The 24,794-nt window shown below is 45.6% G+C and overlaps 1 protein-coding gene and 1 pseudogene across 3 annotated transcripts in view; one reads left to right on the forward strand and one right to left on the reverse strand.

The window, feature by feature from the left end:
* Tex2 (testis expressed 2) overlaps positions 1–24,794 on the forward strand; it is a 110,587-nt gene that overhangs the window by 80,200 nt on the left and 5,593 nt on the right. For 2 of the 3 annotated variants that reach the window (XM_038325558.1, XM_038325559.1), the window contains exons 7-10: positions 3,324–3,423; positions 12,491–12,623; positions 19,282–19,407; positions 20,933–21,142. In XM_038325558.1, the coding sequence (XP_038181486.1) occupies positions 3,324–3,423; positions 12,491–12,623; positions 19,282–19,407; positions 20,933–21,142 (569 nt within the window). The remainder of the gene's footprint in view (positions 1–3,323; positions 3,424–12,490; positions 12,624–19,281; positions 19,408–20,932; positions 21,143–24,794) is intronic. The other variant, XM_038325560.1, reaches the window with a different exon arrangement.
* On the reverse strand, positions 23,895–24,526 carry LOC119813495 (annotated as a pseudogene).

A 24,794-nucleotide genomic window follows, 5' to 3' on the forward strand; every position in this document is an offset into this window, starting at 1 on the left:
GAAGACCAGAGGAGACCCAGACAGAGAACAAATGGGCAGAAGGTGATCCCGGATTGCCACTGTTGCACACAGTGGTGACTCATGTCAGTCGGAGATGGTATCTGGTACCCAGATGTGGGCTTGAGCAGAGTTTCTGCCCCAACAGCAAGTAAACTCTTTGTCTTGGCCACTACTGCTCAAATACGCCTTGGGAATGCCCGTGCCCGTCAACAGCCTGATGATCACCCGCAAACCAGAGCATACCCCATGCACCTGACTGCTCTGTCCCCAATTGAGTTTATGTGGGAGGGTAAGGAACACAAGCCTGTTCCTGTCTCATGAGGGACCTGTAGGTTTCTGGTTGAGTGGCACTCTTGCTTTCTTCAGCTTTGGGAAGAGACTGACTGAGGAGAGAACTGGGTGTAGAGATGTGTCAGCCTGGGGTTATGCAGACCCAGAAGGCTCTGCTGGCCAGCCCACCTGACACCCACAGAGCTGCCTCCTTAGGGCCTGGTGCCTTCCGGCCCTGCTTTTGTCTCAAGGCCTGTCTTAGGTCTTCCTTTGCCTTTCCAGCAGCCAAAGGATGCAGGGTGGTATAGGCGTGACAAGGAAGAAAAGAAACAGTTAGGTTCCTGCTGTGCCATGGTGTCAGAAACTTGATCCCACAGAAAGACCATTGGAGGTGGCTGTGTCTTGGCTAACCCCATGGCCTCTCTAACCTGGCATGCTGAAATGCTGGACTCTGAGAGAAAGCACTGTGGCAAGTGTGTAAGGTGTGGCATACTTGCTTGGCCAAGTAACGTTTTGTAAGTTGATAGGGAAGTCAACCACGTTCACATTGATGCTTTTCAGGGGGTATGTTTGAGACAGGGATTAGACCAATTCAGAAAAGTGTGACCGAGGGCCAGACATATTTAGCTCAGGTGATACAGTGTTTGCCTACTACTCAAGAAACTCCAGGTTCTGTCATGGTGGCCCCCAGGCATTTGAGAGGTAGAGGCAGGAAACTCAGAAACTCAAGGTCATCCTCAGCTATAGTGTGAGTTTGAGGCCAGCTGGACTACATGAAACCCTGTCTCAAACATTGATTGGGTACTGTATTCATCACCAAAAAATGACCTCCTGTCTGTGACCCTTACCCATTTAAAACAAAAAACAAAACAGAAAACCCAAAAACCAAGAGTGAAGTTCTGCAGCTGAGCTGAGTCCTGAAAACACATTTTCTACAGAGAGCCTGCTGTAGAGATCACCGTGGAAGCAGCAGATCCACATCTGGCCAGCTGCAACCTCTGTGTGAGAAATCTTGATTTGTGTCTCATTAAAAAAACCTTAATTTTCATAAATATTATCTAACAATGCAACTAGAAAAATATACTCATAATTAAACTTGTGCTAGGGAGCTTGGTGGTGGTAGTGCATACTTTTAATCCCAGCACTTGGGGAGAAGCAGGTGGATCTCCCGTTTCAAGGCTAGCTTGGTCTAGAGAATGAGTTCCAGGACAGCCAGAGCTACACAGAGTAGCCCTGTCTTGAAAATTCTTTAAAAAAAAAAAAAAAAAAAGCTTGTGCTAGGCGAAAACAAGGAAGGACTTGTGAACTATAAAGCCGTGTTGTAGCCAAGCGTGGTGGTGCATGACAGCCTCAGCTCCCAGCAGGCTGAAGCACGAGGCAAGCTCAAAGCCAGCCTGGACTACATGGTGAGACCCTGCCTCAAAAACAACAAAACAAAGCCCACAAAAAACAGAGAAAGAAAAAAGAATATTAAAAGTTTAATACTGGCAGAAAACATTACAATGTAGACTCCAATGTGGTGGGAATCTCGTATTTAAAGGTGGCAGTACAGATTAAGTATTGGTTGGTTACTCAATGAATAGGTAGATATTGATAACTAGCCATCAATTTAAATCTTCGGCTAAGCCGGATGAGGTGGCACATGCCTTTGAATCTAACACTGGGTGGTAGAGACAGGCAAGATCTTTATGAGTTCAGGCCAACCAGGGTTACATTGAGATCCAGAGAGAAAGAACCCTTACACTAAAATAACAAATGTCTTGAAGATTAAGAAAATACAAATCTACCGGCACACCTTTAATTCCAGCACTTGGGAGGCAGAGGCAGGTGTATCTCTGTGAGTTCAAGGCCAGCCTGGTCTACAAAAGCTAGTTCTAGGACAGGCACCAAAGCTACAGAGAAACCTAGGAAAGAAAGAAAGAAAGAAAGAAAGAAAGAAAGAAAGAAAGAAAGATAAGACAGAAGACAAGAAGAAGGAAGGAATGGGGGGTCGGGAGGTCGTGCGGTTGTCGTTTCTGCCGCCTCCTCCTCCCTCTCCCGTGGTTTTGATCTATCGCTCACCCACGACTACGCAGGAAGAAGAAAGAAAGAAAGAAAGAAAGAAAGAAAGAAAAGGAAAGAAAATACAAACCCAGCCAGAGGAAGTATAGATAAGTTCATAGTGTGATCTTGGGGTGGCTTAGGGATTTCTGAGGACAGCAGCGCTCACGTCATTTCCTCTTGATGAATTCCTGCTGATAGAGTTGGGGGGATTAGTCAGGCCCAGGAAACAGATGATCAGCCATAGAAGACACAGATACCCAAAAGGAGACTGCAGATTGCCTGGGCCAGCAGAGGTGGGGCTGTGGCCCTCCCTGAAGGAGCAAAGGTGGAGAGCAGTTTACCAGTCCTCTGGCAGGAGAGCTGCCTGTCTTGAAGGAGGTCAGACTTCACTGGAGGGTGAGGACAGATGCTAACATTATCTGCGCTGCCCCTCCTCTGGCCACTGGTGTGCCCTGATGACCATATACAACCTGAAGCTAGAGAGACCGTGGACACAGACTCATGGGCAGTCTGCACGGTCCTGCACTTGTGAGCGGGTGGAGGGAGCCATGGGTGCATGGGAGGATGATGGAAATAGGCAGACCAGTGTAAAGGGATGTAGAGTTGGGTTTTGGGCTTTAGTTTTGGTTTTCCCATTTATTTTTAATCTTGTGGTAAATTTGCCTGCCAGAAATGTAACAATTTCTTCCTCTCCATTCCTCCCGTGTAACGTGTGTCTTCTACCTGGAAGGTCTCAAGTCAAATGCAGATCCTTATTGGTGCCTCCTCACCTCTTTAACCAAGATGGCCATTCCTCACCAGTTCCACACTCTTCTGTCCCCTCCTGCTTTACAAGAGTATAACGTTTGTCTGCTCACTTGTTTCTGCCTCTGTGGTCTGTACATGAAGTTTCGACCCCACCCCTTACCTTCTATCCCCTCAGACAGTATGTGGAACTCTGGTTGACCTTAGCGTGGTTACCAGCTTACTAATTGTCTCATTCACTTGTTTTTTTTTTTTTTTTTCTCTAGCTCCCCTACTTTATGAATGAGCTAACGCTGACAGAACTTGACATGGGTGTGGCTGTGCCAAAAATCCTTCAGGCCTTCAAGCCTTATGTTGATCACCAAGGTAACTCTTAGTTGACTAGAGAGGAGCTGACCATTTATATGAGGGTGTCCTCTCGCTGTAGTTTTGACACCAGGTCTTTTGCCTAGAAGAAGCTGAGTCCTAACCACCCTATTTCATGTGGAGTGTGGGTTTCGTTCTTATTATTTGTCTAGTTTTTAAAAACTTATGTGTGTGCCTCTGTGGGGGTGGGGCACAGAGGGAGAAATTGGAGGGCAGGTGAGGGATGTTCATGATGAGTGAGGTCAGTGGGCAGCTCTATGGGATTGGTTCTCTCCATTACCTTTACATGAGTTCTAGGGCTTGAACTTAGATCTTTAATCTTGCATGACAAGAGCATTTGTCCACTGAGCCATCTCACCAACCATTTTTCTCTTGTTTTAATTTTGTTGCTGTTTCATTATTGTTGAGATAGTCTTGCTGTGTAGCTCAGGCTGCTCTCAGGCCTCTCTGTAGTCTAGTTTGTCTGTAGACCCATGATTTTCGTGCCTCGGCCTCCCTAACAGACACAAACATATGTGCCAGGTGACTTGTGTTTTTACAGACACAGTAGGAAACTGATTGACAGTAGATCTAGGTTCCTTCTCCTAACTCTAGTCTACCAAATTGTTACAGGTTCTTTTCCAGCCCCAAGACACCCTCAAGCCAGTTGATAGGGCCTGTGTGAGTTGTAGCCCTTGCCTGGGTGTGAAGCAGTGAGCTAGGTTTTAGCTGCACTCTGCTCTCATGGGCCCCATGTGTCCATCTGTCCTGGCCCTGACTCCAAGAGAAGCTGCTGTCTTCAACCCCAGCCTCACTTGCCACACCTTCTAAGTTGTAAGATCTTTGACCTACATGTCTTGCATCTTTAACTTCCTTACACTCTTGTGGGTCTTGAGGATTTGGAAGATGAGGACACACATTTGAAGGCAGTATTCAGGAGCAAGTCCGTCTACCGGAGCACAGCTCTAGGGTCTGAGGGTTTGTTTAGGCATGCCATGGACACAATATTTGTTCCTACTCTTGTGATAGAGAGAAAGAAGATTGATCATAATGTAGAAGGAATATAAGTAGAATAATGAGGATGATCATAGCTTTCTATGTCTTTTATAACACATGGCTTCAAAGGATGCCCACAGGGAAGAGTTAGTGTGCAAGAATTTAGTAAAGCACAAAAGATGAGAGAACCAGGTGGACAGGAAGAGCTGTTGGCACACAGGGAAAACCTCACCAGTTTCCCCTTCCTTCCTTCCTTCCTTCCTTCCTTCCTTCCTTCCTTCCTTCCTTCCTTCCTTCTTTCCTTTTTCCCTTTATTTTTGAGACAGGATCTTGATAGGTAGCCTGGCCAAACAAACTGTCTGTCCTCCTTCCTCAGCCTTCCAAATGCTGAGTTCCCAGGCTTGTGCCACTGTGCCCACTCAGCTCACAGTTTTAGTGTCCCTTGTCAAGGAACCCTTCCCTTAAACCATGTTTAATATTATTCCCAAGGTGGCACGGGAGCAGGGTAGTGGGGAGTAAACACAGTTTTCTGGGCGAATGACATGTGTTTGAAGTCAATATTTTGTAGAATTTATAAGATATAGAACAGCTCTCTTTATGGCTATCGACCACTTTCACCGCATTAATGAAGTCACTATTTTTGAATCTTCAGTGACTCATAGCCGTTACTATGAAGAGAATGTTTTGTGATTACACTCAGCAGCTCTGGGCATCCACTAGCAGGGTTGAGCCGACAGGGTACACATACTGCTCTCCGAGAAAGACACAAATCCACCTGGTCGCTGCATGAGGAGATCACTTGTAACCCCTGAGTTTTGTCTGCACCTTGATCAGTCTGAGTCCCGCTGGGATTGGTGAGGTACACAGAACAAGCTAAAGAGATTTAGACTCTGAAAGTAGTGTATTTGTTCTAACCTGGTACAAGGTTGTTTATTCTATCCCGCCCCCTTTTGATACTGTATGGTACACGCATTAAAAGACGTGCCACTGCTCTGTTAGCTGTGTAGCTGAGAGATCTTCACTCCATTAGCGTACAAATGCACTCTGACCCATGGACTCTGCTGCCCTTTGCTCTCTGTCTCTTCAGGAACTGATTAGTACCAAGTCTAAGTTATCCGCTAGCACAAACTTTCTGAGAGCTGGGCTTTTAAAGGTAAATACTGTAGATCTGTATCTGTCTGTTGAGGTTTCTCACATGCTCGCAGCTTCTCAAATTTCAGCACTGCCCTGACCTGGGTTAATAGAAATGTCTAAGAAAAGGGCACTGGGCAGGGCACAGCAGGCTGCAGCACCCAAGAGTGTCCCTGTGACTTTGAACTGCACAGCATACACAGGACTGCTTTGGTTAGCTGTGGGTTAATAGGAGACCCAAGTCTTGGGCTTCTTTCCTGTTTTTTTTTTGAAGCTGGGGGGTGAGACATTTCAGCTCTGCAGATTAAATAAAGCCTTGCTGGTTTTAATCCATTTGAAGCTTACTTAACTCCTTTCAGGGCAAAGTGTAGAGCTCTGCCTGCTTGTGTAACAGGGAGAAAACATTACCAAAGAATGGAACAAAAACCAAAACACCAAACATAAAGCCTATGGGGTTATTTGAATTTGAATTTCCAAACTTTTGAAAGGTGCCTGTAGGATGGTAAACAGAAATAAACATAAAGGAATGCACTTAGGTGTTTTTCAAAAACAGTGGCATGTTTGTGCAACTGTGGTTGATTACTTTCCACATTGTGCAAACAATAGAGTATGCTTCACCCAAACCTTAGGTGGCAGTCCTGTTACTAAGTGATAGAATCCCATGGGACTGCTGTCCTATATGTGGTCCACTCTTGATCAGAGGTCATTATACAGCATGTGACTGTGAGTATGGGGTTTTGGATTCCATTGCGCTCAAGAGAACCTTCCCTTTTAGGGAAATTAAAAGCTGGGGTGACTTTGTTAAAGCTGGCTACAGGTGAAAATAAGAGCTTGCTTACCTGGGAAATAGAACCAAGCCGAAGCTTTAATAGAAGCTCCTCCTGTGGGACTGCTGTGCCCTTTTGAAAAATCCCTCCTGAGGGCTGGAGAGATGGCTCGTGAGGGCACTTGCTGCTCTCTACCTCCAGTTCTGGGGACCAGTGCCCTCTTCTGACCTCAGTGGGCCCTGCATGCATGTAGGTACACAGACATACATGCTGGCAAGATACCCATACACATAAAATAACTTAAAAAAGAAAACCTTAAGAAAATAAAGAGGTTAGGCAGTGGTGGAGCATGGTTTTCAAGTTTTGTACCTGGATGTCGATGCTCACTTTCAGAGGGAGAGCCAGCCCCGCCATGGTTAAAGGACGGGAAAGTTTCAGAGCAGGGACCTTGAGACCAACTCCTAAGCTAGGGTCTTACGACTCTAATACCTTCTAGGCTGTTGTGACACTCAACTAGGAAGAGTCTTAATGAAGAATTATCTCGATCGGGTTTGCCTGTGGCACATCTGTGGAGGTTGTCTTAATTGTTGATTGAGGTAGAAAAACCCATCCTGAATGTGGGAAGCACTGTCTTCTAGGCTGGGCCCTAGGCTGTGTAAAAATAGAGAAAACTAGGCTGGGCCGTGGTGGCACACACCTTTAATCTCAGCACTTGGGAAGCAGAGGCAGGCGGATCTCTGTGAGTTTGAGGCCAGCCTGCTCTACAAGAGCTAGTTCCGGGACAGGCTCTAAAACTACAGGGAAACCCTGTCTCGGGGAAAAAAAATAAAAGAGCTAGTTCCAGGACAGGACCCAAAGCAACAGAGAAACCCTGTCTCGAAAAACAAACAAACAAACAGAATAGAGAAAACCAGCTCAGTAGTAACTGAACAAGCAAGGAACATGCATGGACTCTCTGTCCCTGACTATGCTGCTCTGTGTTCCCACCTGGCTTTCTCGCTGTGGTGAACTGCAGCCTGAAATTACAAGCCATATAAACCTCCTCTTCCCTGCTTTATGTCAGGGGATTGTCACAGCAACAGAAATGAAGCTAGAACACCTTCATCAGGCGCCCTGTTCACACAGCCCCTGAGTCAAGACCAGTACCTCAGATAGTAAGAAGAGGGAGCCGCTGTGTGAAACCACATGTTCTCTGTGACTGTGATGGGGCAGTTACCAAGGCCCTGGGCTTTATTAAGGAGAAATGGCTGACAGAAACACACTCATAGCCCTCCATTCTGGTTGCTGTCCCCCCTTTCCTCTGGGGACATGCAGTCATGGGGATTTACTACCACTTTACATTGTGATCTGGGCTGAACTCTGCCAACCGATTGAGGCCATTTTCTTCTTCTCCTCCTCCTCTTCTTTTTCTTTCTCTTCCTCCTCCTCTTCTTCCTCTTCTTCCTCCTCCTCTTCCTTCTCTTCATCTTCCTCTTCCTCCTCTTCTTCCTCTTCCTCCTTCTCCTTCTCTTCCTCTTCTTCCTTTTCTTCCTTTGCTTCTTCCTCCTCTTCCTCTTCCTCCTCCTCTCCTCCTCTCCCCTTTCTTCTTCAGTGGAACTTTTGGGGAGTGAGCTATCTTTTCTTTTGACACCCCTCTGAGCAATAGTGGTGGTGGTAGATGCCTTTCCCAAACAAAGCTGGAGATTGGGAAATCAGCCCCCCTGAGCTCCTGGCAGGGTCTTGTACAAAGACTCTCTAAAGTTTGTCATGTTCATTGTCATTTTGTTGTTTTGTCCTTGAGTACTGCTAGGGTTTAACAGCACGTAGCTGTCTGTGTTCAGGCTAAGGTGCCACTTGTGGAACATCTGTCTCCGTCTGGGCGTTGTCACCTTATCCATACATTCTCCCAAGGCAGAGTCAGGCTTCTAGTTGCTCTTCATCTGTTGGTCTTCCAGGCTAAGTCCTGGTGCATAACAATGGGTTAGGTCTCAGCTCTGGGCTGCACATGCGCTCAGCTTTTCAGGGTGCTCCTTGCCTGCCTAGTCATTGTCATAGAAACTTTCTGTTTAATATAAAGGCAAATAATCTCCTTTTCAATTTGAAGTATTTGATTAGTTCATATAAGTTTTTAAGTTCTCAACCCATTCTTGATTCCATCTTAGGTTGTAGGTGGGCTTCATGGAAAATAGTAAGTTGTATAAAACCAGACTGGACCAGGGATATAGTTCAGGAGGGAGAATGCTTCCCTCGTGTGCCAGAAGCCCTGGATTCAATCCCCAACACTCTCTTAGTGAAGGTGTGTGCTTACAATTCCAGCACTTGGGAATGGAGGCAGGGGAATCCGAAGTTCGAGTTCATCCTTAACTACAAAGCAAGTTTGAGTCCATCCTGTAATACATGGCATTCTGTCTCAAACAACAACAACAACAAAAAAACAGAAAAAAAACACAACAAAGCCACCAGGAATATCTGATCCTATCTAGGCCTCATCCTGAAGTAGGTTTCTGGGTATCTGTTCAGCCTTTTCCTGTAGCAGCTGCAGCCAGAACAGGAAAAAAGATAGCTTCTGACTGCATACAGCCCTCTCTAAAAAGATAGTATATTCTCATTTGTGTAGATCAAGAAATTTATAGTGAAACTCAAGCCCTAGTCCATGTGATTGGCATCCAAGCTTTTCCCTTGGCCTTCCTAGCAGTGGGGGGCGAGCCAGATCCCATGTGTGATTGGGCCTGAACCAGCCTGTACCCATAGTACTTGGTTGGGGTTTTATTTTTGTTTTGTTTCTTTTTATTTATTTATTTATATTTATTTATTTGAGACAGGGTTTCTTTGTAGCTTTGGAGCCTATCCTGGAACTCTCTCTATAGACCAGGCTACCCTCAAACTCACAGAGATCCACCTGCTTCTGCCTCCCAAGTGCTGGGATTAAAGGCATGTGCTACCACCACCTGGTTTGGTTATTGTTTGTTTGTTTGTTTGTGTGTTTTGTTGTTAAACAAAACCAAAAACAACCAGATAGCAAGCGACTCAAGAAATGACTTTTGGCTAAGAGCACTTCAGTTTCCAGTACCGACTTTGGTGCCTTACAGATACCTTATTGCTGCAGTTCCTGGAAATCTGATGCCCTATGTTCTACTGGTCTGTTCCGGAGGACTTGAGTTTGAATTCCAGTACCTGTGTTAGGTGACTCACAATGACTTAAAACTCAGCTCTAGGGTGATCCAGATGCACAGGGGTTCCATCCCTACACACACACACACACAAATCAATAAATTTGGGGTCTAGAGAGATGGCTCAACATACATACAGGCAGAATACTGTATGTATAATAAATAAATAAATCTTTTAAAAAGGCAATAAATTTGGGGGAGGAGACAACAAAACTCCCATTTTCGAAAAATTAAAGTTTTGGTGCCTTAATATGACAGTTGTCAAAGGCAATGCATGCCATTAGTATTGTTTGGAAACCTGGTTAGAATTTTCAAAAGAAATTATTGTGACCTTTTTATATTGAGTTAAAAATTCATATGTAGCCCTTTGCACTAATCCCCACCTCCTGGTAGTGATTAAGGACTAGCTTCTTTACTGAAGCAGATGTGCACTTACTTCCCACAGCTACAGTATTTTGAAGAGTAAGCTAACTAATGATTTTTAACTGCTTAATATAAGCTAGAAAGGAAGCAGTTTCTCCCTACCCCCGCAAAGAAGCTAATCACACTTGACCTGTGTGCCAGGTAATTAAATCAAGTCATCTGTGGAAAACAATTGTGTTCAGTAACAGGAAGAATTTGTTGAAAGTGAAGTGGGAATTATTCCGCCTTTCATGAAAAATCGCACCATTAGTACTTTGTAGGCTCGGACAATGCTTTTATCTGGGGGCTGGCCTCACGGGGGAGGGGCTGTTTACTGCAACCGACTGGAAATGCTGCCAGTGTAAAGAACGGTTGGAGATTAATTTCCTGCTTCCGTGTACATATTGTCACTTGTCTTAGGAGGATCTATAAAAGTGTACTAACATTTAAATAGCCACTTGAAGGATCACATTTTGATTTAAAATTCATGAGGCCTTATGGAGCTCTAAGAGTGAAAAAGATCTCTTGTAGCTTTAGCTGCCAGGCCATCCCTCCTGTGGTGACTACTGTAGACGTGGTCCAGGGCCATGCTGGTGAAATCCATGTGAGCTCATTGGCAGTTGTGTCCTCTGACAAGTTCTTAAACTCATGCCAAGTAGTTCCCCAGGTTTACCTAGCTACTCCTGAAATCTCCTTGTTTCTATTACTAGGTAATTTTCAAAAACAAAAAAATACGAAAACCATAAGAATTTAGGGGCTAGAGGCATGACTCAGTGGTCAAGAGCACTTGTTGCTCTTACAGAGGACCTGGATTCAATTCCCAGCATTTATATAGTAGCTCACAACCTTCATAATGCCAGTTCCAGGGACTCCAACATCCTCTTCTGACCTCTGGCACCAGGCATGCACATGGTACACATACGTATGATGGAGGATTCTCATTGGCTAATAAACAAACTGCCTTGGCCAGCCCTTAGGTGGGTGGAGTAGACAGAACAGGAAGAAGGAAGTGAGGTAGATGGCTCAGTCAGATGCCACACCTCTCCTAAGTTAGTCAGACTGCCCTGCCTCTGCTCTCTGAACCAGATGCGATAAAGCCAGCCACCAGGACAGACATGCTGAATCTTTCCTGGTAAGACACCACTTTGTGGTGTTACACAGATTATTCGATATGGGTTAGTCAAGATGTGAGTAAGGGGCTGGAACTAATGAGCCAGGCAGTATTTGTGTGTTGTTATTTTGGGGCATAAGCTAGCCAGTGGCTGGGAAGCTGGGCGGCAGGAATGCAGCCCACAGCCCCTCACTACATACATATATGTGTGCAAAACACTTACACTAATGATATAAATCTTACAAAAAATATCTAAAAGATTTGTTGGAGTGTGTGTGTGTGTGTGTGTGTGTGTGAGAGAGAGAGAGAGAGAGAGAGAGAGAGAGGAGAGAGAGCTAATTTATTGGACTTTCTTTTTGCTCTTTTTAAATGATTTTTAAAAACATTTTGTTTGCAGAGAGGATAGTAGGATGGGGTGGGGCTTGTGCATAAGGAGGCTGGGGGACACTTGTAGAAGTCCGTTCTCTCCCTTTACCATGTCAGTCCAGGGAATCAAACTCAAGACATTGGGCTTGGTGGCAGGGGACTTACCTGTTGAGCCATCTCAGCTTGTTGGCATAGGGAGCTTACAAGAATCTGAGTGGCCCCCAAACAGCTCCATTACTGTAAAGCCCCAACCCGCTGATGAGCAAATCATGGAAGCTGCCTTATGGAGTCATTCAGCTCACAGTGAAGCTCCGCACAGCACAAAGAGCTGCACATTGGCTACCCATCCTGGCAGTGCTGTAATCAAGCCGTTTCCTTGTGGACCTGTTTTCTTACTGTGAGGAGGAAAAACGGGAAGGGGGTGATGGGGTCCTTGCTGTGAGTTGCACGGACACTGAATTCACTGTGATTCCCCAGAGTGTTTTGCCATGCTCACCACTGCCCAGCAAGCAAACCATGGCAGTCTTTTCCTCATATAGCTGAGAGCAGAGCATCCTCATCCTTTCACACGTCTGTTGTCGGACAAGTCACATGTAGATTTAGTTTAATAACAACTTAAGAGTTTGAAAGATTTATGAGTGTTTTGCCTTTGTGTCTTGTGTGTGTGTGTGTGTGTGTGTGTGTGTGTGTGTGTGTGCCGTATGAATGCCTGGTGTCCTCAGACATCAGAAGAAGGTGTCAGATTCCCTGAAATTGGAGTTACATAATGACTGTAAGCCATCATTTGGATGCTGGGAACTGAACTCAGTTCCTCTGCAAGAGCAGTAAATGTTCTTCATCATTGAACTGTCTTTCTAGTCCTGAAAATACACACTTTTAAAAATATTTATTAATTTTATGTGTATGAGTGCTATGCCTGCATGACAGAAGAGGGCATCAGATCCCATTATAGATGGTTGTGAGCCACTGTGTGGTTGCTGGGAATTAAACTTAGGACCTCTGGAAGAGCAGCCATTGCTCTTAACTGTTGAACCATCTCTTCAGCCCCAAAAGTACAAGTTTTGATACTGTAGTTTAGACTCATATTTTTTGGGAGACAACAAAACCAAACAAAACAAAGTGAAGTGAAGTTTTTTGTTTTTTTTTTTTTAACTCTCTCTCTCTAGGACTCTGGATTGATTTGGAAATGTCTTACAACGGGTCCTTTCTGATGACTCTCGAGACCAAAATGAACTTGACCAAACTAGGTAAAGAGCCTCTTGTTGAAGCCCTGAAGGTTGGAGAAATTGGCAAAGAAGGGTAAGGGGCCATATATGAATTTATTAACCAACCTTGGGGGACTGACTTCTCCCTGCAACCTGTGAGAAGCAGATCGGGGTGTGGGAGCCCCGGTGTGGACAGCAGGCTCAGTATCAGCACTTGTGATCAGAGTAGCTTTCCACCCAGCCTGATGGTGTCAGTACTGGCAGGGGTAACACTGTCTCAATTACCCAGAAAGTATCCCTGCTGCAGACAAGCAGGACAGATGCCTCTAAGCATAAACTGTTCTGTGAATCGAATCTTTATGCTGAAACTTGCTTCAGCTTCCAGCCACAGACAGCAATATGTGGGGCAGATTAAGGTCCCCTGGGGATCTACCACTTTAATCACCAGGTCAGAATTATTTATAACAAGATGGTTGATTTTGCAGCTAAGAGGATACTCTGAGAGTTGTGAGAAGCATTTTCCCGAAATAATACAATATTGATTTGCTTAGTAAATTCTGTTCTTTGTAGATAGTATGTCTGTTACCCAGAGTTAATCTGATTTAGAAATATTCCAGGATCGTGAGGTAATTAATGGAGCCTGATTTTTATTGCCCCCTTTGATGCCAGATTCTCAAACACCTTAAAGGTCACTGTTCTGGCAACACATCTAAATGGTAATATTGTTTTAGCTGAGTTAAAAGGTGTGGCCTCTCCCATCTGAAGTTCCTAATCTCTCTTCAGGGACTAAACTACAGTGGCCAGGGGCTGCCACAGTGAATTACTCTGCAGACTGTATGCAAGGCACTAGCTCTTGGATTTTTTGCTTGGTTACAGCTGATTGACCCTCTAGGTCTGTAGTACTGGTAGATCAAAGTTCAGTTGTGTCTTCAAGAACATTCTTCTGCTTAGATTATCTTGACTTATCCAGGTTATGCGTTGAAATGTACCTGTTTTAATGGTTGGAGAACTGCACTTGCTGTATTGCAATCTAACTTGATTCTGCTATTTTCCTTTTATTTTTCTGCTATTTGTTAAAATGTATTTGGATTCGGCAATCTGTGGATTTGTATTTTCTGGTGAGTGGCATTCATCAACTCCCTGTGTGGCATTCCATACCCTGTGAGTGCTGAACCTGCTGTGGTCCCATTTGAAACCACAAGAAAATGTCTTTTCATCATGTTCCCAGACATGAAGGCACAGTCCAAGGGCTCGAGAAGGCTGAGAGCAGAGGAGGGGCAAGGCTCTGCTGACAGAGTCTCTCTCGTCTAGCCTTAGTCAGACCCAGCTTCTTGTCCTGCTGTCTCACCCCACTCTGACCCTCTAGCTGGGCAGTGCCAGTCTGACCTTGGGACAGTAGAGTTGCAAAGACCCCATAAGGCAGAAGCAGTCTGAAAACGAGGTCTCCTGGGCTAGGACTGTGGCTCAGCGGGAGATCAGTTGCCAGGCCATGGGTTTGATCCTTAGCACTACTTGTTTTTAATTGTATCTACTAAATGGGACTGGGACAGAGCATTTGAGTAAGGAGCCTTTCTGTACAGCTGTACTCCAGGTAGGGCTCCGGGGCTCTGTCGGGAGGTGAGTCGTATGTAACAGGTGGCAGCAGGTCACTTTTGGTCAGTCTTGTCATTCAGACACTCCACAGTGACTGCCGTCCATCTGACTGGTCATAGGATGCCGTGCTTCTTTAGACTGACGGAAGAGACACCCTTTCTTTGGGAACGTGGCTTTCATGGTGGAATGTATTTCTAAAGCCATCTTTTCATAGAAGAATCCTGTATGAAATGTCTGTCTTTTTCTTTTTTTTTTTTTTTTTTTTTTTTTTTTTTTTTTTTTTTTTTTTTTTTTTTCGAGACAGGGTTTCTCTGCAGCTTTAGAGCCTGACCTGGAGCTAGCTCTTGTAGACCAGGCTGGTCTCGAACTCACAGAGATCCGCCTGCCTCTGCCTCCCGAGTGCTGGGATTAAAGGAGTGCGCCACCACTGCCCGGCTTTTTTTTTTTTTTTTTTTTTTTTCGAGACAGAGTTTCTCTGTGGCTTTGGAGCCTGTCCTGGAACTAGCTCTTGTAGACCAGGCTGGCCTCGAACTCACAGAGATCCGTCTGCCTCTGCCTCCTGAGTGCTGGGATTAAAGGCGTGCGCCACCACCGCCCGGCTAAATATGTTGTTTCTTTTTTTTTGTTTTGTTTTGTTTTGTTTTTCGAGACAGGGTTTCTATGTGGCTTTGGAGCCTGTCCTGGAACTAGCTCTTGTAGACCAGGCTGGTCTCGAACTCACAGAGATCCACCTGCCTCTGCCTCCCGAGCGCTGGGATTAAAGGCGTGCGCCACCACCGCCCGGCTTGTCTTTTTCTTGTGAAGATATTAAATTATATATTTATATGTAATTGGCTATCATTTACTTTTCAATGCAAAGAAAAATACAGTCTCAAAGCCATGCTTTTAGAGGAAAAAGTCCTGAGAAATGGGCCCTTGGGGAAGCTGAGGACTCTAGACCCCCATCTTTATTTCAGAAAATGTTTCCACAGGCATTGGTTGGCTCAGAGTTTCTAGAAGCCCCGGCGTGATTCCAGAGCCTAGCTCCAGAAGCAGTTCTCAGTTCTGCTTCCTTGGTTCCTCAGCTGTGAACATGTGCAGCCAGGTGTGGCTGAGGAGAAGAGAGACAGAAGTCAGCCCAAGTCTTCCTTAATACCGAACACCCTAGGGTGGACTGTGTAGTGGCCCCCGCAGTCTCTTCCTCTAGTCCTTCCCTTTAGCCACCTCTGCCAGTCCACGCCTCATGCCGTACATGGGTTTGCTCCGAATGCCTAGCTTTGGCAGGGCCTTGGCTGCATCTCACTGCTTTGTTCAGTCCCTACTCAAGTGATCGTGCTCTTGGAGAGCTTCTCCAGTGATGCTGGTTAACCTGTGAGAAGTTCCCTCTTCTGATGGGAAGTTTGTTTATAGTGGTACCCAGAGGGCAAGATGGAGAAGTTGAAATCTAAAGTCTAAAGTTGTTCCTCTTCGTTGAAAAGCATGTCCACTGCTTATTTGTGGGCATTTATCCTTTAAGCTTTTACTTCCACAAGCAGGCTGTCTTCTTGTCACACACTGTAGTCACTTTGGAGCAGTAAGGCAGCCAAAATGGTGTTCAGGGTCTGGGAGTGTAACTCAGTGGAAGAGCTCTTGCTTAGGGGCTGGAGAGATGGCTCAGAGGTTAAGAGCATTGTCTGCTCTTCAAAAGGTCCTGAGTTCAATTCCCAGCAACCACATGGTGGCTCACAACCATCTGTAATGGGGTCTGGTGTCCTCTTCTGGCCTGCAGGCATATACACAGACAGCATATTGTATACATAATAAGTAAATAAATGTTTAAAAAAAAAAGAGCTCTTGCTTAGCATGTGTGAAATCCTAGACACAATCCCCAGCACTATGGAGGTGGAAGAGGTGGTAGGGCCTGAGCAGTCTAAGCCATAGGAAAGAGCCTAAAAGGAGCCTTTAAGTGAGTTGGAAAGGGATGCATCCTACATGACAGATCCTTTAAGTGGGTAATGGGGTGTTTTTGCAGTGCACTTGGTGCAGATTAGGCCAGTGTGTAGCTGCACCTGGCAGCCCCTCCTTGGCCCACTATAGTGTCTTCCCACCTCTAGACCCCTGATGTTCCTGGGAGCCTAGTATACCATGATTCAGCCTTGTCCTGGATGTGTATCTGCACACATAAGTGCACACAGCTAATGCATGAGACTGATCCATCCTCCCTCCCTCCCTCCTTCCCTCTTCCTTCCACTGTTGTTTTTCGAAACAGGGTTTCTCTGTGTATCCTTGGCTGTCCTGGAACTCACTCTGTAGACCAGGCTGGCCTCAGACTCAGAGATCTACCTGTCTCTTCTTCCTGAGTGCCTGGATTAAGGCTTGCGCCACCAGAGTGATGGAACTGATTTTTTTCTTTTCTTTCTTTCTTTCTTTCTTTCTTTCTTTCTTTCTTTCTTTCTCTCTCTCTCTCTCTCTCTCTCTCTCTCTCTTTCTTTCTCCTCTCTCTCTCTCTCTCTCTCTCTCTCTCTCTCTCTCTCTCTCTCTCTCTCTCTCTCTCTCTTTTGTTTTGTTTTCGAGACAGGGTTTCTCTGTAACTTTGAAGCCTGCCCTGGAACTAGCTCTTGTAGACTAGACTGGCCTTGAACTCACAGAAATTCTCCAGCCTCTGCCTCCCCTGGAATTAAAGTGCCTGCCACCACCACCTGGCCTGTAGCTCCAATTTCAAGGCCATCTGTTGCCCTCTTCTGGCCTCTGCAAGCACTGCCTGTGCATAGTCCACAGATTACAGAGAGACTGCCAGAAGTTGCCAGAAGTGATAGAGCTTCTTAGACAAGAAATAAAACATTTGAGCCAGTTGCGGTGGTTCATGCTAGCAATCCCAACACTTGAGAGACTGAGGCAGGAGACTTACCCTGAGTTTGAAGCCAACCTGGGCTACATAATGTGTTCCACAAAGTGAAACCCCATTTCAAAAGAAAGAAAAAATTTGGTCCGAGATAGAATCCATGATAAAATAATTTACTTTCTCTCATGCCTGACTCCAAGCAAAAGACATCATAACAGAATCAGCTTGTTCAGTGGCTCTCTGAGAGGGTGGAACACTTGCGGAATTCTGAGGTGTGTTTAAAGCCAGTAGTTTCTCACATCTTACACGTCTTTTATGAGATGTTTAGTGTCTTTCTCTAAAATGCTTGCTTACATCATAAGGTTGAAAGCATAAAATACACATTTAGATGTAGAAGCTGCATATGAGCCAGTCATAGGCTTAATTGGTCCTGAGTTCTACATGATACAGCCTCCATTTTGGATAATAGAGGTACCACTTGGTCAAAATCAGAATCCACAGCCTCTGATACACTGGAGCCCATACAACATTATCTGAACTACTCACATGAAGCCTCAGAGGATTGGTTCTGGAACCCGAGAGCTCAATGTAGCACTCAGCCTTTGCCATCTTCTACCCAAGGAATGGAGGTGCCAGGTGGTACACATTGGTGGGGACACAGGGGCCATGGCTCAGCAGTTCTCACTATAATCCCGTATGCTGCAGGCAGCCGTTTGTGCTGTGTGGATGAGGACCTGCCCTGTGCCGTTGGGCCAGCTTCCATACCTGACAGCACAAGGCTCAAGAACTGAGAGCACAGCTGTTTGATGGAGAAATAGGAGTCGTGTAATTTCTGGCAATTTACGTTTCTGACTCTCCTTACCCAAACTCAATTCAGGGTTGCTTGAGAATCGCATTTGCTATGTAGATTTGAAACCCAAGAGCATGCTCTTTGAGAAAACAATTCTGTGAGCAATGAGGACATAGTGTTACTTCTGTTACGGGAAACGGGGAACAGGTGCTTCAGCTGAGGAGTGGCTTCTCAGAGGGTCATCTCCTTCAATATGGAAGTTCAGTGTGTTTGCACAGCTCTGGCTCCATTTCAGAGCCAGGGTGAGCAGGATCCGTGTGTCCTGCCTGGGAGGACGCTGGTGAGATCCTCTTACAGCCAGCTCCTGTTTCAGGGTGAGAGGTTTAGCCTGGCCCTCTCATGCATGCAGCTGTGTGCTCTACCCTTGACCCCCATTAATCAGGAGACAGTTACCCTGGTGGACTTTCAGCGGCTCAAGGAGGTGTCGAAGAGGACAGCAGCAACAGGGAGACTGGATCTATGTGGACAGCATTGCCTTTCTCTGCCTGGCAATATAAGGCTGTGTTTAGTGACCATTTGGTGGCTTAATAGTGTTTAGAGACTGTCTGCTCTGCTGGGAGGTGGTGGCACAGGCCTTTAATCCCAGCACTCTGTGAGTTCAAGGCCAGCCTGGTCTACAAGAGCTAGTTCCAAGACAGGCTCCAAAGCTACAGAGAAACCCTGTCTCAAAAAACTAAAAAGAAAAAAATGAGACTGTCTGTCCTATGTTCATTTCATGCCTAGCTAAGGCCCTGAGCTCTAGAGATGGGGCCCACTAATAGTCTCATGAGGAAGCAGCAACCTTTGGTAGATCAGGAAGTCTCCACTGCACTTCAGAAAGAAACCTTGATCCCATACCTCTGCTGGTGATTCCACAATCCCCACCCCTCTGGAACCCTAAAGAACATAGTGAAGGGCAGCACTCTATAAGGGAGCTGCAAAGCCTGTCCTTTAAATTTGTGTTGTTCTAGAAAAGTCCCTGAATTCTCAGTTGCTTTCTTGAGTCCCCTGAGACTTGGTACTTTGTGACTTTGAACTTTCTCTTTGACCCCACCCCCAGGATATGGAGCAGGTGTGGGATAATATATCTACTCTCACTAGGGAGGAGTCCAGTCAAAACTAATTTGAGGGGTAATTAATCCAGAGATTAAGGACTTGCCTGTACACCTCATTCGTGCTAAGGGAGTCATGTCACCAGCATTAAACTGCCATCGTAACCCCTGCTAACTGTCTATATTCTTTCATTCACACACTTCCTCCTTGGCTCCTACATTTTATGTGACTTCATCACACTCTCCACCTGTCTATTTGGTGCATGCTCAAAAGTAACTGGGCTCAAGTCCTCTGCAGTCCTGTTGGGGGACTTGGTGCTGGAGTTTCCTGAGTAAGCCGCCAATCCAAGAACTCTTGGATTCTTTCTTAGTGACATTGGCAGCATATGGCAGGAGTTTTTCCTTGAGCTGTTTGTGTATGTGTGAGTGTGTGTAATGCACGTGCGCATGCACCGCTGCTGACTTTGTCCCTGTTCAGTTGCAGGCCCAGGGTATACTGTCTGGCCGACAGTGACGAAGAATCCTCCAGTGCCGGCTCCTCTGAAGAAGATGATGCTCCAGAGCCCAGTACTGGGGACAAACAGCTGCTCCCTGGGGCTGAAGGGTGAGTGGATGGGGCTTCTGGAGGTTCAGTAGGTTAAAGGAGCCACCAGGAGGCTGCCAGTCTTTTCTTTCCCTTCCAAGCTTCTTCCTGCACAATGAATGAAAGGTTTCAGCATCAGCATTTTAAGAGGAGAGACTTGGGCTTTGTCTTGCAGTGTGAGTAAAAATTAGACTTTGAAGGACAGGCTTGTTGACAGAATTGCACTGAGTCTTCAGAGGACACAGGCTGCACACCACCTCCCCCTGGTGGCCACAGAGAGAAGGGACCTGGGCACAGCACAGCCAGATGTACTTGGTGCTGCAGTTCTGCAGAGCTGAGATGGTTGGGTTATTTCCTGGGTGAATTTTGAGACTGGATGGCGTAGCTGCTCTTCTGGATCGTGAACTTCATCTGGGTGCTCTGTGCCTGTCCCTTGGGCAGTGTAATGATCAGAGTGCGTCAAGTGCCTTTCTGTAAGGACCTTTAAATTATTTAAAAGGAGATAAAGAAACAGTGGATACAGCACCAGGTGAGTCAGAAATGTGTAAGCAAATAGCAGCCTGCTCGTTTTGAAATTGTTCAGAAGGTAAGAAGAGCACACTGATGCAGGCTTGCACAGCACAGTTGGTACCACCTAGAACTATTGTTTAGGGCTAGAGGTGGAACTTGGTTGTTGAGTGTTTGTCTAGCATGTGCAAGGCCCTGGATTCAGCACCCCTCCACCCCCAAAAGACACACGTATCTCTATACACACATTGTCCCTGATGTCTGAAACTGCACAGGATAGGAAGAAGCCAATCAGGCAGGACCCTAGGCAAATACTGCTTTTTTTAGCTTGCCGGCATAGCTATTCGATGCAGCTTTTTCCTTAAGTTCCAGTTCCAAGCCCTTTGATAAGCACCTGGCCCTCAATGGGTGTGACTTCACCTAAAGTTAATAAAGATAGTCTGTTAGTCACTGTTAGTTAATAAAGATAGTCTATTGTCTGTCGGTGCAGTGTGGCTCTCTGTGTGCTGTGTAGAGACTGGGAGGTTCCCAGTAGGACAAGGACTCCTGCTGAGTCTCAGAGTGGTATGAAGAAGCCTCCTCCTCTGAAGGATGACTCTGTCCGGATGTCCACTGTGTGGCCAGAATGTTCTGTCCGACCTTTATACCTTCTCTAAAGTAGTAGTTGTCAACCAAGGGTAATTTAACTCCCACGGGGGCTAATGCATAATTATGTTGTCAGAGAATGTTCTTGCCACATGATCCTCAGAGGCCAAAGAGGCTGCTAAACATCCTGTGTACACAGGACAGATTTCAGAGTGACCTGTCGAAAGTGTACCTAGTGTTGTGGTGGAAAAGCCATTGGAGAGTGAACGCAGTCACAAGGCTGTGTTAGTCAATGATGCTCGTATACAGACATTTGCCACCAAACCTGACAACCTGAATTTGATCCCTTGGCACCCTACTCCACGGGCTAGTCTCTGATTTGTCAACATGTGCCTTGGTATGCACGCACACGTGTGCACACATACATGCTAACATACCTTTGCATTCTTTGAAGGTATGTTGGAGGTCATCGAACAAGTAAGATTATGAGGTTTGTTGATAAAATTACGAAGTCAAAATATTTCCAAAAAGCAACGGAGACAGAGTTCATTAAAAAGAAGATCGAGGAGGTCTCTAATACACCCCTGCTGCTAACCGTGGAAGTGCAAGAGTGTCGAGGGACCTTGGCGGTCAACATTCCACCACCCCCGACGGACCGGATATGGTACGTAGGACTCTAAAAGTCCCAGCCTACTTAACTTTAGGACAAGAGCACTTCCACATTGCTTTCATTAGACTCAAGTGTCAGTCATTAATCCTTGGGTAAGGATGATCTTCATATGTCAGGAAAGTCGAGGTGAATGTGAGGTGCATAAAAGGGGCTGTTTCTATCGTTGGTCCTCCTTTCTCTAAAGCAGACTCATCCTAACTGCTGCACTTTGTAGCCAGCCCTTATCTCTGCCTAGCTTGGGCTGGACCCACACCACTGGCTTAGTCCTCTCACAGCCTCTTTCTTGACAGATCATCTGGGCAGTTAGGAGATGGTCCCTGAGCGAGTGAGGCCTTGGTGTAGGATTGGGAGGCTGGTGTGTGCACTGGGTGTCAGTGACAGGAGGCTGAGGAGGAGGTTGAGTGCTCCTGTCACCTGGGAATGCTGAAGATACAGACACGACTGGCACACTCCCCAGGGTTTCAGCAGTTGGATTTGGGGTGAGGATTACATACAGTGCCTAAGCCACATATTAGAACTGATGGATTAATTATTCATAGCCCAGTGTCTCTGTGTCTCTCCCTTTAAAATTAGTGTGCTGAGTCCTGTAAAATAGTCATAGTGCACATGGTGAGGAATAAGAGCTCAGAGCTCTTACCACATTGTAAATAGCACTCATGATGAAAATGCAGCCCTGCAGTCCATCATAGAATGGACCAGCACGCTCCATATCTCCTTGGTGTGCAGCAGGCGTTGCAGAAATGTTTGGAAGGTGTTTTTCCCAGTCGGCTGATTATTCAGTGGCAATGTTAGTCTTTCTCAGCAAAACTCAAAAATAACTTGTAGGTGGTTTTGTGTTGTTGTTTGTTTATTTTGGTGTACAAGACAGGGTTTCTCTGTGTAGCCCTGGCTATCCTTGTACTAACACTGTACACCAGGCTGGCCTCAAACCCACAGCATGCGCCACCACCACCTAACACTTTTTTTTTTCAAAGACTTGTTTGTTTTGTGTTATGTGTATATGCAAGTACCTGAATGTATGTATGTTGCTCAAAGAGGCCAGAAGAGGGTGTTGGATCCCCTGGAATTGAAGTTACAGACAGTTGTGAGCCACCATGTGGGTTTTGGGAATTAAACCCAAGTCCTCTGGAAGAACAGTCAGTGCTTTCCAGTTTCTATCCTGTTTCTTGTTGCTATTGTTGCTTGTTTTAAGTGAATGACAGTAAGAGGAGGAACGACAAGATGACAAGGTGAACTGGGACCCACAGGTGTCAGAGCACGCGCGCGCGCACACACACACATAGTGTTAGCTTTTCTAAAAAAGGATGCCGGGTGGTGGTGGCACACCTTTAATCCCAGCACTCAGAAGGCAGAGGCAGGCAGATCTCTGTGAGTTCTGTGAGTTCGAGGCCAGCCTGGTCTACAAGAGCTAGCTCCAGGACAGGCTTCAAAGCTTCAGAGAAACCCTGTCTTGAAAAGTCAAAAAAGAAAAAAAAAAAAACAAAAAACTAAAAAGGGGGCTGGAGAGATGGCTCAGAGGGTTAAGAGCATTGCCTGCTCTTCCAAAGGTCCTGAGTTCAATTCCCAGCAACCACATGGTGGCTCACAACCATCTGTAATGAGGTCTGCTGCCCTCTTCTGGCCAGCAGGCATACACACAGACAGAATATTGTATCCATAATAAATAAATAAATAAATATTAAAAAAAAAAAGAAAAGTCAAAAAAGAAAGAAAGAAAGAAAGAAAGAAAGAAAGAAAGAAAGAAAGAAGGAAGGGAGGAAGGAGGGAGGGAGGGAGGGAAGGAAGGAGGAAGGAAGGAAGGAAGGAAGGAAGGAAGGAAGGAAGGAAGGAAGAAGAGCCAGGCAGTGGTAGCACACATCTTTAATCCCAGCCTCTGCCAGGCAGAGGCAGGTGGATCTCTGTGATGTTGAGGTCAGCCTGGTCTACAGAGTGAGTTCCAGACTGGCTCCATATATAACAATTGAGAAACCCTGTCTTGATTAAAAAAAAAAAAAAAAAAAAGACTGGATCTCCATTCTTGAAAACTGAACAGGAATTTTAAATAACACATTCTTGGCAATGGGACCTGGGCAGCATATGTCATACACAGTAGGGAATTCTCTCTGCATTATAAAAGGACATTATAAAAGATATCAACTGCTACAGAAATGAAGTAAGATGGAATATTTCAAGCTGTTGAAATCTTTTTTTTTTGGGGGGGGCGGGGGTGTTTGAGACAAGGTTTCACCATGTATCCCTACCTGTCCTGGAACTCACTCTGTAGACCAGGCTGGCCTTGAACTCACAGAGATCCACCTGCCTCTGGCTCCTGAGTGCATTAGTGTTTACCTATATGTATGTCTGTGTGAGGATTTCAGAACCTCTGGAACTGAAGTCATAGACAATTATGAGCTGATTGTAGGTGCTGGGAATTGAACCCAGGTCCTCTGGAAGAGCTCTTAACTGCTAAACTATCTCTCCAGCCCTTTACACCATTTTCTTTCTTCTTTCTTTCTTTCTTTCTTTCTTTCTTTCTTTCTTTCTTTCTTTCTTTCTTTCTGTTTTTTAAAGATTTATTTATTTGTTTGTTTGTTTGTTTGTTTATTATGTATACAGCATTCCTTCCATATATACCTGCATGCCAGCAGGGAGCACCATGTGGTTGTTGAACTCAGGAACTCTAGAAGAGCAGTCAGTGCTCTTACCACTGAGCCATCTCTCCAGCCCCCTTACACCATTTTCTTAAAGTGATTCTTCACGTGACTCTTCACTGCCAGAGGTCTCAAACAGGCTCCTGGTCAGTCATCTGGAAGCCATTCTTCACAGGATCGATGGATGTACCTTCCACTTTAGGAAGAGAATCACCTTTTTCTGTACTTACTTGCATTTTTGCCTTAGTGTCTTCTACAGAACTAGTTCCCTTGGCGTTTTAGGGAATTTTTTTCCTGTTTTTTGAAGGATTCATAGCCTTTTGATCTTGGTGTTGATTAACGGTTTTGTCTTTTTTCCATTCTGGTTTGATTTTTGTGCATTTTTGACTGGAGTATCTCACACAGATTCTCCCCTGGAGCTTTTTCTTCAGTTACCTCTTTCTCCTCCTCCTCATCTCCGTCATGTCCACATCTTCATCAAGTTTTACTTTCTTCTCTGGAGCCTTGTTCCCACTCCCAGGAGCAGATGACTTTGTCGACATCCTTAAGAACTTTAAATCCTCCTCCTCTTCCGATTCTACATCTTCCTCTACAATTACTTGGTGCTGTCCACTGATATGCACAGGCCCTGAACCACAGTTCAACCTTAAGATCACAGCTGTTAATCATTTCAAAGCCCCCAAGGGGTACTTGGTTGTACAGACATTTTCTCAGTTGCCAGTGTGCCTTTGAGTGGGCTGCCCTTAAATCATTGCTTCCGTGAGCTGCACCTAGCCCCTAAGTTGATGGTTGTAATGATGACTGACACTCACTTTCATCATTATCCTCCTTAAAGTGGTCCTCTTTCACAATTGAAGGGATAGCTGTGGCCCATGTTCACATCCATTGATCCTCCTAAAGTGGAGGCACATGCTCCATTGTGAGGGAAACTGGACAGAGATAACTGCCTTTATTGCTTAGGACAGATACACAGGATAGAGTCGTGTTAGGGACTATACTTCTCTGTCCCGTTTGTA

The sequence above is a fragment of the Arvicola amphibius genome, chromosome 4 (assembly GCF_903992535.2).
Source record: "Arvicola amphibius chromosome 4, mArvAmp1.2, whole genome shotgun sequence".
Classification (NCBI taxonomy): domain Eukaryota; kingdom Metazoa; phylum Chordata; class Mammalia; order Rodentia; family Cricetidae; genus Arvicola; species Arvicola amphibius.